General features: G+C 46.1%; 1 protein-coding gene across 2 annotated transcripts in view; it reads right to left on the bottom strand.

Annotated features, from left to right (window-relative positions):
• The window catches only part of LOC124588712 (extracellular sulfatase SULF-1 homolog), a 792,368-nt gene that overhangs the window by 448,329 nt on the left and 327,004 nt on the right, over positions 1-17,035 (bottom strand). For both annotated transcript variants that reach the window (XM_047131489.1, XM_047131490.1), the window contains exons 3-4: positions 8,063-8,323; positions 1,034-1,273 (exon numbers count right to left, since the gene is read on the bottom strand). In XM_047131489.1, the coding sequence (XP_046987445.1) occupies positions 1,034-1,273; positions 8,063-8,261 (439 nt within the window). In that variant the 5' untranslated portion in view covers positions 8,262-8,323. The remainder of the gene's footprint in view (positions 1-1,033; positions 1,274-8,062; positions 8,324-17,035) is intronic.

The raw sequence follows: 17,035 nt of genomic DNA, 5'->3' as shown, positions 1-17,035 counted from the left end.
GGACTGATGAAAAATGGCTCTGAGCACTATGGGACTTAACTGCTGTGGTCATCAGTCCCCTAGAACTTAGAGCTTCCAGACTGAAGCCCTAGTACCGCTCGGCCACCCCGGCCGGCGGGACTGATGACCTCAGATGTTAAGTCCCATAGTGCTCAGAGCCATTTGATCCATTTTGAAGATTTCGTGCTTGCTACATAAATCTGTAACGAAACGTGCTGATCTTCTTTGGATTTTCTCTATGTCCTCTGTCAATCCAGTCCGGTGCAGATCCCAGACTTACGAAAAATATTCAAGTACTGTTCGAACATACTGTTTATAAATCTTATTTGATGGACTACATTTCCTGATAATTTTTTCAGTGAACCTCAGTCTGGAATCTGTCTTACCTGCGAGTAATTATACAGAGTGATTCAACTGGCACTACCGACAGGTTTCATGCAATCTGGAACGTCTTCAGAATTCATGTGCAAGATTTTCATTTCTCTTGTTTGGTATGTGTAAACTATTAGTTCTGCAGAAAAAAGTGAACAGGACCTTTTTTGTAGTAAATTTAATGTAGTCAAATTTTGTACTGGAATATAAATGTAGGTTTGTCTTTCCTATCTTCTAAGATAAGCACTAGGGTTAGCACTGTCCCGCGTGTTCTAACATTTCTACGAAACCCAAACTGATCTTCCCCGAGGTCGGCTTCTACCAGGTTTTCCATTCGTCTGTAATGAATTCGTGTCAGTATTTTGCAGCTGTGAGTTATTAAACTGATAGTTCGGTAATTTTCACACCTGCTTTCTTTGCGACTGGAATTATTATATTCATCTTGAAGTCTTACTTGTGCCGGCGAAACACCAGGGAAACCCCTTAACGATCTTCGGTCCAAGATGCAGAGACAAGCGCCGACAGGCAACACGTCGAAATTCCCTATGTTTTACAGGCCAAAAGTGCTGCAGTATTACGTTTTAGGTGGCTACGTTGTTGCTGACAGCGAGGTTTCGCCAATATTTACTGTTGGCAATGAAATGAGGCTTCGCAGACGTACCTGTGCGGTAGCCGGCGTTTGAGAGGTAGGTGGCGAAGGAGCGCGTCTCGTGGCTGGCCTGCCACTGCGGCGACGAGCAGTTGTCGTTGTTGGTGTAGACGTGGTGGTTGTGCACGTACATGCCGGTCAGCAGGCTGGAGCGCGACGGGCAGCACATGGGCGTCGTCACGTACGCGTGCCGGAACTCGGCGCCGCCGTCGCGCAGCAGGCGCAGCGTGCGCGGCATGAAGTTCAGCGAGCCTGCCGTAGCACAGCACGACGCGTCACACCATTACGTTGAGCACGATACGAACGCAAGACATTTTCCGTAAATGTAGCTGCACAGGTTCCATCTACACTGAAGCGCCAAAGAAACTGATATAGGCATGCATTTTCAAATACAGAGATATGTAAAATGGTTCAAATGGCTCTGAGCACTATGGGACTTAACATCTATGGTCATCAGTCCCCTAGAACTTAGAACTACTTAAACCTAACCAACTTAAGGACAGCACACAACACCCAGTCATCACGAGGCAGAGAAAATCCCTGACCCCGCCGGGAATCGAACCCTGGAACCCGGGCATACAGAGATATGTAAAAAGGTAGAATACTGCGCTGTTCGACAACGCCTATATAAGACAAGTGTCCGGCGCAGGTTATCGAGATTTAAATGAGTTTAAACTAGGTGTTATACTCGGCGCAAGAGCTATGGGACACAGTATCTCCGAGGGAGCGGTGAAGTGGGGATTCTCCCCTACGACTATTTCACGAGTGTACCGTGAATATCATCTCCTTCATCCTTGTGGCGGAAAAGATCCTGCAAGAACAGCACCAACGACGACTGAAGAGAATCGTTCAACGTGACAGAAGTGCAACCCTGCCCCAAATTGCTGCAGATTTCAATTCTGGGCCATCAACAAGTGTCAGAGTGCGAACCATTGAACGAAACATCATCAATATGGGCTTTCGGAGCCGAAGGCGCATTCGTGTATGCTTCGTGACCGTACGACACAAAGCTTTAAGCCTCCCTGGGCCCGTCAATACCGACATTGGGCTGTTGATGACTGGAAACATGTTAGATGAATCCATGGATCCTGCGTGTCAGCAGGGAACTGTTCAAGTTGGTGGAGCCTCTATAATGGTATGGGGCGTTTGGAATTGGAGTGATACGGGACCCCTGATACGTCTACATCCAACCCTGACAGGTGACACGTACGTAAGCATCCTGTCTGATCACCTGCATCCAATCATGTCCATTGCGCATTCCGACGGACTTGAGCAATTCCAGCAGGACAATGCGACACACCACACGTCCAGAATTGCTACAGAGTGGCTCCAGGATTGCTCTTTTGTATTTAAACAGTTCCGATGGCCACCAAACTCTCCAGACATTAACGTTATTGAGCATATCTGGGATGCCTTGCGACGTGCTGTTCAGAAGAGATCTCCAGCCACTTGTACTCTTACGGATTTATTGACAGCAGTGCAGGATTCATGATGTGAATTCCCTCCAGCAATACTTCAGACATTAGTTGAGTCCGTGCCACATCGTGTAGCGGCACTTCTACGAGCTCGCGGGGGCCTTACACGATATTAGACAGGTATACCAGTTTCCTTGGCTTCTCAGTGTATTTAAAGAACGGAATCACGGAACCATCACAAACTGCCGTAATCTGTACTTATTTGGTGGGCAACCAGTTTCGGCCAAGCGACCATCTCCGAGTCACGGATTAACAGTAAATCATATTGAGTAATAATGTATAAGATAATGGGTGCTTGTGTATGCGACAGATCTGCAACTGATAATAACTATGTATTTGACGGCAAGGAATCTTCCTTTTAACTCGACGTAATGTTAATCCGTAACTTGAAGATGTTCACTTGATCGACACTGGCTGTCCAGGAACAAATACACATTACAGCGGCCTCTGGTGGTTCTGTGATGCCGTATCACAAATGCAAGAAAACGTTTTTTTTTTTTTCAGCTGCTTGTTTGTAATCCTTGTACGCACTGAACGCAGAATATTGGTGAAGTGGGGTATGGCGCGGACAGTGGCGTATGGTGCGGAAATGTGGCAACTGCATCAGTAAAACCCTGAGACTAAAGAAATCGTTTTGTATGGACTCCTCTTGCGATGTGCTACGGTGCTGGGGCGCTAGGTTTTCGATATGTACCAAGCCTGTACACATGCACCTGCAAATTGAAACTTGATTATATAATTCTTTTTCGGAGGTGATATGAAATATTAAGACTACATCTCACATTTCTGTGTCCAATGGGGCCACGTACGTGCTCCAACAACTTGTCGAGGAAAATTACAAGAAATATCAGGGCCAACAGTGTGCAGCACAGTTTACCACTATCAGAGGTCATATTACACTCGAATCAAAGGAAGAAAATGGATGCCTATGTAACAGTGGCGGCCGGTTATCGTGTGCTAATATGCTACAGAACACCGTGAATATCATACTAGAATTATGCCATTTCCCTTCGAACGGGAGCTGGAAATCGCAATAAAATTACGCAATTTCTCTTCGAATGCCAGTGGGGAATCGCACTAAAGTTGCGCCATTTCTCTTCGAATATGTGCTGGTATCCAAATACAAAGGACAAAAATATGTTTGGTAGCACTCTGTCTGCGATAGTTAGAAACCAGTGTTGAGTGCTGAAACGATAGTCAGCTGCACTATGATCCACTCAGACAAAGGGCGCAGCTGTCTGTTTTCGAATGTGCATGCTCTTATCCGATGTCATCTTTTCTGGCAGTCAGAGTGCTATATTGCTCACAGCACCAGGAGAGTATTTTTCTTTGAAGCCGCGTGTAGGTATGTGCGATTTTTGAGGAGCTGCAGTCATAACTGCATAGTGGGTGAGTGATTTAACGCACAGACTGGCAGTCCATTGACGCAGGTTCGCTTCCTGCAATTATCAACATTTCTTTTGATTTTATTTTATTCGCCGCAAAATTTAAATGTACTTAATTCAATTTATATATGTAAAATTAATATTTCCAATTTACACTGAAGCGCCAAAGAAACTGGTATAGGCATCATATTCAAATACAGAGATATGTAATCAGGCAGAATACTGCGCTGCGATCGACAACGCCTATATAAGCCTATATAAGATGACAAGTGTCTGGCGCAGTTGTTAGCTAGGTTATTGCTGCCACAATGGCAGGTTATGAAGATTCAAGTAAGTCTGAACGTAGTGTTACAGCCGGCGCACGAGCGATGGGACGCAGCATCTCCGAGGTGAAACATCAAATGTCCGACATCGCTGCGACTGGAAAAAGATGATGCAAAAACGGGACCAATAACGACTGAAGAGAATCGTTCAATGTCACAGAAGAGCAATACTTCCGCAAATTTCTGCATATTTCACAGTGCTGACCCATCAACAAGTGTCAGCGTGCGATCTATTCAACGAAACATCATCGATAGGGGGCTTTCGGTGCCCGAGGCCCATTCGTGCACCCTTGATGCACGACACAAAACTTTACTCCTCGCTTGGGGCCGTCAGCACCAAAATTGGACTGTTGATGACTGGAAACATGTTGTCTGGTCGCACGAGTCTCGTTTCAAAATGTATCGAGCGATTGGGCGTGTACAAGTATGGAGACAACCTCATGAATCCATGGACCCTGCATGGCAGCAGAGCTGTTGGAGGCTGCGGGGCGAGTGCTTTTGGAGTGATATGGGGCTCCTGATACGTCTAGACACGACTCTGACAGGTGACACATAAGTAAGCATCCTGTCTAATCACCTGCATCCACTCATGTCCATTATACATTCCGACGGACTTGGGCAATTCCAACAGCACAATGCGACATACCCATACGTCCTGAATTGCTACAGAGCGGATCCAGTAGCAGTCTTGCGAGTTTAAACAACTCCGCTGGCCACCAAACTTATCAGAAATGAACCTTAATGAGCACATCTGTGATGCCTTGCAACGTGTTTTCCAGAAGAGATCTCTACCCCCACGCATTCTTACGGATTTATGGACAGTCCTCAGGATTCATAATGTCAGTTCCCTCCATCGGTATTTCAGACATTAGCCGAGTCCACGCCACGTCGTGCTGCGGCACTTCTGCGTGCTCGCGGGGGCCCTACACGATATTAGGCGGATTGTAAAACGTGTATATTTTTATTGTCTATTGTCAAACCACAATTTATGAAAAGTGTTTATATTTTATTAATAGGATTAAGTAGGAATAATTAATATTTATCAGTTTGGAAATAATTTTGGTAGCAGGGAATATCTGCACCAAAGTATTGTTGGCGGGAAAGACCGCACAATGATATAATTTTAAAAAGGGCGGGAGAGACCGCGTATGGATACATTTTCAGAAAAGAGCGGGAAAGACCGCGCATTGATACATTTTGTAATGGTAGCAGGGATTGTCTGCACCAGAAAGCATTGTTGGCGGGAGAGACCGCACTTTAGCGTTCGTAGGAAGTCAGTAGTAGGCGAGAAGTAAAGCGAGTCGGTAGCAGGTCTGAAGCGAGAGGTTGAGAGGAGCGGTGTGACTGCCAGCCAACAGGCATGATTTACAAGAGATTCTAAACGGATGTATAGATACATCAGCTAACTATTATCATAAGAGGAACTAATATTATTGAATTTTTTTTTTGAGACACTAAAGGCTACTGAAGATACGTTTGCGCAATGCTAGTTGTAAGATTATTGTAAAAAGTAAGTCCCATTTGAACGTTTGTAAAATCGTTTCATTGCCAACAGTAAATATTTGAAGAATTGTTTTCAGAATAGAATTAATTTTTGGCAGCAATATTGTATTACTGATTACAATCCATCCCAAAAACCATCAACGTAAAACTTTGAAAAATTTTATTGTTGTCAAGAAAAAGTTTAAGTATGAAATACGTAACTTCAGTCAAATTAATTAAAGAATAACGTCAGCTTTGCTATTAAAGAATAACGTTAGCTTTGCTATTAAAGAATAACGTCAGCTTTGGTAATAAATACCGCCACTTATTATGACAGCCCACCAGCAGCTAACAGAGTATAGTAAAACAGAGTAAGTATATCCACATCACAGTTCGATGTAGCAGTCATATGGCGATCGAGTAACAGTAAAAAAGATAAGGAACAATTTTGGGTTATTGCAGATAACGACTGAGGGCCACGACGACGACACATAGTATGTTTCGTCGAAATAATCACAGCAAATCACTTTTAATAAGCAGCAATTAAATTTGTATGCGAAGATTGCACTTATCATTACTGAGAAAGAGAATTAATTTGAAAGGGAAGATTTCATTTGTTATCATTAAGCAAGAGGTAGAAATCCTAAGGGAACGTTTCAAAGGTTATTGTAGAAGGGAAGGTTGCGTAACAAAAGCGATATAGAGTAGACGGGAAGGTTTCAAATTGTACCAGTTTCTTTGGCTCTTCAGCGTATACAGGGTGTTACAAAAAGGTACGGCCAAACTTTCAGGAAACATTCCTCAAACACAAATAAAGAAAAGATGTTATGTGGACATGTGCCTGGAAACGCTTAATTTCCATGTTAGAGCTCATTTTAGTTTCGTCAGTATGTACTGTACTTCCTCGATTCACCGCCAGTTGGCCCAATTGAAGGAAGGTAATGCTGACTTCGGTGCTTGTGTTGACGTGCGACTCATTCCTCTACAGTACTAGCATCAAGCACATCAGTACGTAGCATCAACAGGTTAGTGTTCATCACGAACGTGGTTTTGCAGTCAGTGCAATGTTTACAAATGCGGAGTTGGCAGATGCCCAATTGATGTATGGATTAGCATGGGGCAATAGTCGTGGCGCGGTACGTTTGTATCGAGACAGATTTCCAGAACGAAGGTGTGCCGACAGGAAGACGTTCGAAGCAATTGATCGGCGTCTTAGGGAGCACGGAACATTCCAACCTATGACTCGCGACTGGGGAAGACCTAGAACGACGAGGACACCTGCAATGGACGAGGCAATTCTTCGTACAGTTGACGATAATCCTAATATCAGCGTCAGAGAAGTTGCTGCTGTACAAGGTAACGTTGACCACGTCACTGTATGGAGAATGTTACGGGAGAACCAGTTGTTTCCGTACCATGTACAGCGTGTGCAGGCACTATCAGCAGCTGATTGGCCTCCACGGGTACACTTCTGCGAATGGTTCATCCAACAATGTGTCAATCCTCATTTCAGTGCAAATGTTCTCTTTACGGATGAGGCTTCATCCCAACGTGATAAAATTGTAAATTTTCACAATCAACATGTGTGGGCTGATGAGAATCCGCACGCAATTGTGCAATCACGTCATCAACACAGATTTTCTGTGAACGTTGGGGCAGGCATTGTTGGTGATGTCATAATTGGACCCCATGTTCTTCCACCTACGCTTAATGGAGCGCGTTATCATGATTTCATACGGGATACTGTACCTGTGCTGCTAGAACATGTGCCTTTACAAGTACGACACAACATGTGGTTCACTCACGATGGAGCTCCTGCACATTTCAGTCGAAGAGTTCGTACGCTTCTCAACAACAGATTCGGTGACCGATGGATTGGTAGAGGCGGACCAATTCCGTGGCCTCCACGCTCTTCTGACCTCAACCCTCTTGACTTTCATTTATGGGGGCATTTGAAAGCTCTTATCTACGCAACCCCGGTACGAAATGTAAAGAGTCTTCGTGCTCGTATTGTGGACGGCTGTGATACAATACGCCATTCTCCAGGGCTGCATGAGCGCATCAGGGATTCCATGCGACGGAGGGTGGATGCATGTATCCTCGCTAACGGAGGACATTTTGAACATTTCCTGTAGCAAAGTGTTTGAAGTCACGCTGGTACGTTCTGTTGCTGTGTGTTTCCACTCCATGATTAATGTGATTTGAAGAGAAGTAATAAAATGAGCTCTCACATGGAAAGTAAGCGTTACCGGACAAATGTCCACGTAACATATTTTCTTTCTTTGTGTGTGAGGAATGTTTCCTGAAAGTTTGGCCGTACGTTTTTGTAACACACTGTATACAAAGAAAAGTTTACAGGTGAGCACGGGTGCTTACCGAGCTCGACGTCCTGGTCGTCGGTGAGGAAGAGTATGATGTTGGGGCGGCGCTCCTTGTGCGGGGGCTGCGGCCCGCCGTGGGCGCGCGAGCGCCGCTGCTGCGCGAACAGGTCGTCGGGCCGGCGGCGCGCGCCGCTCACCGCCAACAGCGCCGCCAGCAGCGCCAGCACCAGCACCAGGGGCAGGGGTCGTCGCATCCTCACTGGCCGGCTGTGCGTCTCGCCGTCACCGTCACCGCCACCTCACCGCCTCACTGCATCTGGAAACCGACACCCTCTTAGTTACTGCCGTTTCTCCACGTAACAGTTACGTCTAGAGCTGCAAACCAGAAAGTTTACGAGAATACCGCGTAAAATGATTATGTATATTGTGGCTCAGCAACATATGACAAACCAGTATCGTCCGACCATTATACAGAAGGCGGCCGAGAGTATAATAAACTGCAACAATTTTAACGAAGATCAGAAATACACATTTACTACAGGATGGGGAAAGGGGTAAGGAGTGTGGGTGTGTGTGTGGGGGGGGGGGGGGGGGAGGGGAGGAATTACACATCGAACAGAAGAAGGACGCTTGACGCATTTAGTGAAGTGGGAGCGGCAGTTGCAAACGTCGCGCCAGCTGACGTCAGTCGGTGCCTACGGGAAATAAGGGGTCCGCAACGACTTGTGACGTTACACTAGATATCTTGTCCGACATACATCGCGAACGTTTCGATACATTTGGGACCAGGTGGGAAATCAATATCTCAATGAAAAGGTACCCAATAAATTCCTTAACTTCACCAGAAATACCGAGAGCGTAACTCTCTTTAAACACGGCTACGAAGTAACAAAGTAGTCTCAAACAGTAACTCGCTTCCCGATGGAGAAGTTAGCTGCAACTCGTAAGACATGTAGTGTCAGGTGCTGCGACGTACGCCACGGGGCCCGGATATCTCGTTGGCTCCGGTGCCCCGGCGAGCCGCAGCTGCCCAATTCGCCTTCCCGCTCCAGCGTCACTTCGTCCCTATTTGGAAGCATGCGGACGCTACTGCCGCGCCTGCATAAGCGGAACACTGTACCAACCCTAGCACTCAGGAGATTGTTTACTCCTGATGACGACGGTGGAGCAAGCTGTCGAAAGCTCGAGTATTCCATTCGTAATGACGCCGTTTGAAACCCGAGGACGTTTATTCAGTCTGCGCAGTGCAAGAATCTTCACTCTCGAAACTCCGTCTCCATATATCTCTTTATTATTCTTAGACGATCATTAATCCACATTTAATATTACTGGTCTAGGACTGGCAAGTCTATCCACTGTAGCGGAGGCACGCTAAGTTCCTAAATGTCTCACTGAGCCGTGGCAAGAAATTGCTGTTTTGAAGAGCGCGCCGTAGCGCGTTGTGTGAAGCAGTCGCCCATCGTTCCTGGCGGCGGCGCCGCTGTGGCAATCGCAGCTTTGGTGTCTTCCTCTAGTTGGAAAGCGGAAAGGTTGCCTGTTCACGTGCATCTAAGGGGCGCTATGAGCTCTGTATAGGTGAGGCGGTCAGTCGAGGCGAGTCTAGTCAGTTGGTCAGCCGGCTCAGTGTGGGGCAGTCAGTGTTGTCTGTCGTCGGAGTGCCAGTATGAGTGTCGTTTGAATCAAACCTTAAGCCAGAAAATGAGAATCTTGCCACTCCGCCAGTAACAGAACTCAGCTAGTGGTCGCCTGGTCGGGGCTGAGTTCCTACATCTGAGTCTGCGCGTTAGATCGCCAGTCTGCTCGAGTTGCTCGGGCAACGATCATTGGCGGTTGCATTGGTCGGTTGGTTGGTCGCGCACTGAGACACGAGATGACTTGTCCGTCTTGAGCGTCGGCGCATGTGAGGTCCCCCCGTGAGTCCAGCGGGCAGCGCCGTATAGAAAGGGGTAGTGGCTTCGCGGATCGCAAGAGAGCAACAGGAGCGGAACCACGACATTGGGCTGGGCCGGGCGAGCTGCGACGCCGCGCGACGGGAGATCGGCGCGCCTTCCTGCGTCCATTGAAGCGGCTGGCAGCGGACGGTTCGGGAGAGCGTTGCGGGTGCTGCGCCCGGTCTTCGCCAGAAATCGCAGTTTATTAGAATTTAAGTGACTGGAGATACGTTGTTTCATTTACCTGTTAAATTCTACTCGTTTTCTTGGTGAGATCACCAGCCGCTTTGTTTTGGGGCCGTCCCACCATTCTTCTCCGTTTGCCCACCCGCGGCAGGGTGGTTATTGTGAATTGGGTGGTCCGTTTTTCGCTTGTGGAATTGGGGAGGTCTAGAACAATCTGAGGTTTGGGTTGTTTAGTAACCCCCCCACTGTCAATCTGCCATACGTTAATAGCTGCCTCTGTCATGTTTGTCGGATTCGGTGTTAACGAATTTATTGCTTAAAGGCCGAATTCTTGAAATATGTTTCTATCTTGCTTATCATCTTGCGAGGTGGTATATGTGTAATGTAGAGCATGTTGTACATTTTATGCAAGTCTGCATTTTATGGATTTTATTTAAATAATCATTTTAGGTTATAAGCTTGCCACCCTTCCACCGTAAGAGTCTTTTAAAAAAAATAAACAATTGCACTGTAGGTGTCAAATAATTTGAGGGTTGTACCATTTCCATTCCTCTTACGGGGTGCATAGTTTACATGTTTGTATGAATTGTTAAAATTTTTGTTTAAAGTAATCTGGTGTGTGGCAGATTTACACCAGTGTACTCTTTCAGAGATTGTTGTGAGCGGTCATGACAACGGCCGTGTTGAGAGGGAGCAGGCAAGCTTCTCAGCCCGAAGGCTCCTACTGTTAATATTGTTCTTGCCTCTAAATAAAACCCTCTTACGTTGTGTATAGTTTACATGTTTGTATGAGTTGTTAAAATTTTTGTTTAAAGTAATCTGGTGTGTTGCAGATTTGCACCAGTGTACTCTTTCAGAGATTGTTGTGAGCGGTCATGACAACGGCCGTGTTGAGAGGGAGCAGGCAAGCTTCTCAGCCCGAAGGCTCATACTGTTAATATTGTTCTTGCCTCTAAATGAAACTGTAACTTGATATTTCGAGGGTGCTTTTCTGCTTATAATTTTAAGTCTGTTTTGAAAAGGCTTTTAGGAATAAAATTCACATTTGTTAGATTGTGACTTGATATTTCGAGTGTGCTTTTCTGCTTATAATTTTAAATCTGTTTTGAAAAAGCTTTTAGGAATAAATTCACATTTTCTAGAAGCAATTTTCCATCAGTTACTTCCTGGCAACTACTTCCACGCTCACCTAGTGTGATTAAATGGGTCAATGTTCTTGTTGAATCGCCAGTAAATAAAGTAAATTATTTAAGAAAAGATTTTGAAAGTAAATGCACGGTTCACTGACTAGAATGCATTGGAATACGGTACTATAAATTTCACCACATAACGAGAGTTTCGCGAACGATTAGATGCAATAAGGGCGCGAAACATGTGTCGTTATTTTCAGTTGTTAACAGGTTCGTTGTTTGCTAATAGCGTTTGATCGATGAAATATATGTTACCTGCAGATGTCTTTTGTTTCTTGATACGCAATTTTGACAGTTTTCACGACGTGTACGTACGATAGAATTTCCGAAAACAGGTTTTTTGAGAAATATTTTGAGATCGGTAGATCTCTCCGGCACTCGAGAATTTGACCATACTAACAGAATCTTCTCACGAGCCGCTACTGCCGAGGACACTAAAGTATGGTGGGTTTACGCGAAAGAGATCGACACGAGCAAATGTGCTCTGCATCAACTGGACTTAAAATGACCCTGACGCACCTTATAGATACAGAAAATTGGAACTAACACACCGTGTTGGGTCTGGGAGTCAAGGCAGGCAGTTTGTAACAGTTTGGCGCTGCAGTCCGTCGCTAGTGCGTCTGCCTACTTATGAGTGGATAGCGCGACTAGTGGCCGACACGCACTAGGGAAGGCGCACGTACTCGAGGCTGCGGGCTCTGCGTGGGAGAGGCACGCAGCCAGCGGACTGACAGTTGACTTTACGAGCACTCGTCGAGAGCGCCGGGTGCGACGGGCTGCCGACCCACAGGCGTGAGACAGCGCCGCACTGTAGGCCCTGTATACTGCAAGCCGGATGGCGGCGTCGGTCGTAAACGTCTCGCAGTAATAATTTTTTCATAATACGGCGCCACAATTATAATATATTTCTTTAAAGCCAGTACCGCCATTAGAAGTGCCGTTATCAAGTGTTTTAAGTGTTATGCAGTGCCTAAGATGGCATACTCTCGTATTTAAAATACACTATTAGACACATTGTCTCGCAATAAGCCACTATCGCGGCCGCCTAGAAGTGGCAAAACTTCGTTCTACTAGGTAGGCTGTACTTAAACGAGGCTTGGTGGGAACTACTCGACACCTAATACCTGCCAAAATTTGATAGATCAAAATTTACTGCCTAACATTCTTTAAGAACCTTTAGTACTAACTGAAAATACACTAGTTTTGGTCAGCAATGTAATTTTTATCTACTGTCTCAGTATTATGCGTTTCAGGACAATCCAGGGAAGTATGATACAGTCGCTGTTATATTGTATATACGTAAATGATCTGGCGGCCAGGTTGAGCAGCAATCTGCGGCTATTTGCTGATGGTGATATGGTGTACGGGAAGGTGTCGTCGTTGACTGACTAAAGGAGAATACAAGATGAACTGTAGAGAATTTCTAGTTGGCCTGATGAATGACAGATGGCTTTAAATGTAGAAGAATGTAAGTTAATGCAGATGAGTAGGAACAATAAACCCGTAATGTTCGAATACAGCGTTGGTAATGTGCTGTTTGACACAGCAACGTCGATTAAATATCTAAGAATAACGTTGCAAAGTAATATGAAATGGAATGAGCATATGAGGTTTGTTGTACGGAAGGCGAATGTCGACTTCGATTTATTGGGGGAATTTTAGAAAACGTGGTTCATATGTAAAGGACACCACACATAGGGCACCAGTACGACCCATCGTTGAGTGCAGTTCGATTGTTTGGGATCCGTATCAGGCCGTATTAAAGGAAGACTGGAAGCAATTCAGAGGCTGGCTGCTCGGTTTGTTACTGCTATGTTCGAGCAACACGCAAATATCACGGATGTGCTTCGAAAACTCAAATGGGAATCACTGGAGAGAAGGCTAAGTTCTTTTCAAAGAACACAATTGAAAAAAAATTTAGAGAGCCGGCACTTAAGGCTGACTGCAGAACGATTCTGTTGCCGCCAACATACATTTCAAGATGAAGATGAGATCAGAGAGATTAGGGCCCGTATGGAGGCAAACAGGCAGTCGTTTATCCCTCGCTCTTTCTGCCAATGGAAAAGGAAAGAAGATGGCCATTAGTGGTACAGGGTACACTCCGCCACGAATCATACAGTGGCTTGCGGAGTAGTAGATCATCGGATTTGTCAAAAACAGTGTACAATACCCTGCGGCTTCCTACTACCTTCTGAATCACCATTAGTGCCAGTTTCAAAGGGGGTAGTGTTACGGAAGGCAGTAGCAGGCCACAGGGTACTGTACGCTGTTTCTGACTATATTGTTAATTTCAACTTACAAATTTCACACCGTTATGTTGAGTCAGCCATGGTAATGCTATAATATGAGAGCTGGAACACGTAGATGGTTCAAATGGCTCTGAGCACTATGAGACTTAACATCTGAGGTCATCAGTCCCCTAGAACTTAGAACTACTTAAACCTAACTAACCTAAGGACATCACACACATCCATGCCCGAGGCAGCATTCGAACCTGCGACCGTAGCAGTCGCGCGGTACCGAACTGTAGCGCCTAGAACCGCTCGGCCACCGCTGCCGGCCGGAACACGTAGAGCATTATGTATACAGCAGTGGAATTATTTACACCGTTTTGTGGCGTCGTGTTCATGGCGCGGTAGGAAGGAAGATTAGGGTTTAACGTCCCGTCAGTGTGGCAGCAGACGTAGCACAAGCTCCGATTGTTTCGAGGATGAGGAAGGAAATCGGCCGTCCCCTATCAAAGGAACTATCCCAACATTTGCCTGGAGCGATTTAGGGTAATCACACAAAAGCTAAATTGGAATGGTCGAACGCGGATTCGAGCCGTCGTCCTTCAGAATGCGAGTTCCGACTCCTAACCACTGCGCCACCTCGCTCGGTAGAGGCGCGACAAGGAAAGTATGAGGGGCGATCTGAAGCTAAAGGTACAAGGCCAATATACCTAGAGTTTCGTCCGTTCTAGAGAAATCGTAGTGTTTGGTAATTCTGATACATGCGACTGGCAACTGTGCAAAATTTCAGCGACGCACCACCTACAGCGCCAGTTGCAGGTAAACGCTAATGGCGACTCGTCTGGAAAACTGATCTTCCGAAGAAATCCGCACAGTTATTCGATTTCTGTGGACGAAACACGCTAACGCGGCTGAAATTCACCGGCAGCTGGTAGAGGTTTATGGAGAGTCTATTATGCCTCGTCAGCATGTTGCAGAATGGTGTCGAAAGTATGCGACCGGGTAGAGGAAACGTCACCGAAGAGGATTGCACTGGCCGACCGAACACGATGCAACGAATCTGAACATAGGTCGCATGGAGGAGCTGATTCAGGACAACAGGAGGACCACGTCACAGCATATGACGGTAGAACTGCTAATATCGTTCGGAAGTATTATTCACATCGTTCACGATATTGTGCAGTGCTGCAAAGTTTGTTCTCGGTGGGTTCCATGGAATCTGACCCTCAAATCCAAGGAGAAGCACACGGGGATAAGGCTGCAACTTTTGCTATGGTTCTCTGCAGAACAGTTTTCTTCACGGCATTGTCAAGGGTAACGAAAAATGGGTCCACCGCTACAGCCCCGGAAATAAGTGGTCATCAGTTGAGTGGAAACACTCCTCCTTTCCAAAGACAAAGTGGTTTAACGTGACACCACATGTCGGAAAAGTGATGTCCGCAATGCTTTGTGACAGCGCGAGTGTTACACTCGTGGAGTTATTGGAAAGAGGAACACAGCGATCGCTGAGGGGTACTGCGAGATCCTGACACGATTGCGCGAAGCATTCAGGAGGAAACCGCCAGGACTTCTCACCGAAGGTGTTATCTTCCTTCACGACAGAGCGCGAACTCATGTGGCCAAGAGGACCACTATACTATTGAAGCAGTTAAGCAGTTTAGCTGGGACACCATTGATCACCCTTCCTACAGCCCAAGCGACTTTCACCCTTTTCTGTGCGGCTGGTCCCGGCGGAGGTTCGAGTCCTCCTCCGGGCATGAGTGTGTGTGTTTGTCCTTAGAATAATTTAGGTTAAGTAGTGTGTAGGCTTAGGGACTGGTGACCTTAGCAGTTGAGTCCCATAAGATTTCACACACATTTGACCATTTTCACCCTTTTCCTAATTTGAAGGAGCATGTAGGTGATCGACGATTCTATTCAGACGAGGATGTGAAACATTTCGTGACAACATGGCTAAACACTCAAGGGCAGGACTTTTACCAGGAGAGTATATTCAAACTCATTTCAAGAAGAGACATGCGCCTAAACCAACATGTAGGCTATGTCGAAAGACAACCTAATTTATGTACCTTCAGTTGGCTGTACTCGTCGTATGAAATAAAATGTACACGCGTCACTGTAGGATTTGTGACATTATACTGCAGTGCCAGTGTTGGTTCGATGTACTCTGCAAATGTCCTGCATACATACATGTCTGAAGGACAGTGTACAGTACATCGAACCAACACAAGGACTGCAATATAACATTCCATACCTAAAAACAAGGTCGTGATTTTAATCACATGTCTCTCCCTGTACGAGATTCACAGTATCTGTACTAATACAGGGTGTAGACAAAACAATGAGATATGAAAGTTTGATCTGTGTGGGCAACGTCTTCGGATAGCCGAAGTGATGAAGGCGACAGCTCGCGTAAAGCCGGAAATCGGGGTTCGAGTTCCGGTCCGGCACAGATGTTCATTTGTCACCAATCAGTTGTGCAGCTACAGTTTCACCACATTTGCAAACGCAAAAATAATTCTTGCCTTTGTGACCCTTGTTTCTGATTACCACTCATATATAAGAGGAACAGAGACGACTACAGCGGCGATATAGGCCGGAAACTCGTTCATGCGACTGAAAAGGAGCAGATCGTAATGCCCCAGCACGTAAGAAAGAGCATTTCGGAAGCTGTGAAGCTCATTGGCTGTACGTGTAATACTGTCGGGAGCATCTGTTCAAAGAGCTTGAAGAGCGGTGAAACCACGAGTAAGGGGCGAGGCGTTGGACGTCCACGTCCCATCACAGAACGATGTCGGGGGACTAGTTGTTCTATAAAGCAGGACAAGCAGCGATCCGTGTCAGATCTGACGACAGAGTACAACGTTGGTGCCGGCACAAGTGTTTCGAGGCACAGTATTCCAGTGCAGATAGTCGAACATAGGGCTCCATCACATACGACCACCATGAGCTGACCCAACGACATCGTCAATTACGATTGCAGTGAGCAGGGGGCAACTGAATGTGGACTGTGGATCAGTGGAAAGGTATCGTCTGGATGGATGTATCACGTTTCTTATTACACTTGATCATGGTCGTTTCCGGATACCCTTTGTCAAGGTGAACGGCTGCTGAAAACCTGCATAGCAACTCGGACGCAGGCTGATAGACTGCTATGTGTGACTTTCATCTTGGCTTCCGTGGGACAAATGGTGGGAATCAAACGCACAATTATAACTGTGGACTATGTGAATATTTCGGAACACCATCATCCCTTCATGGCTGATGGCTTCTCCGACGATGAAGGCATCTTGTAGAAGGATAACTGTCCAATGGCAGAATCGAGCTATACTTGTGTCAAGAATATGATAGTACACTAACGTTGATGTCTTGGTCACCAAAGTCGCCTCATCTGAATCTGAAGGAACACATGTGGGACGTTAATGCGCACCAATTCTGCGCCAAAAAACAAGCGAAACCTGGTTTAAGGGAACCGCTGTGGGTGGACATC

This window comes from Schistocerca americana, chromosome 2 (genome assembly GCF_021461395.2).
Source record: "Schistocerca americana isolate TAMUIC-IGC-003095 chromosome 2, iqSchAmer2.1, whole genome shotgun sequence".
NCBI classification, from domain to species: domain Eukaryota; kingdom Metazoa; phylum Arthropoda; class Insecta; order Orthoptera; family Acrididae; genus Schistocerca; species Schistocerca americana.
Note: the sequence above shows the minus strand (reverse complement) of the source record. Positions and strands in the feature narration are given on the sequence as shown.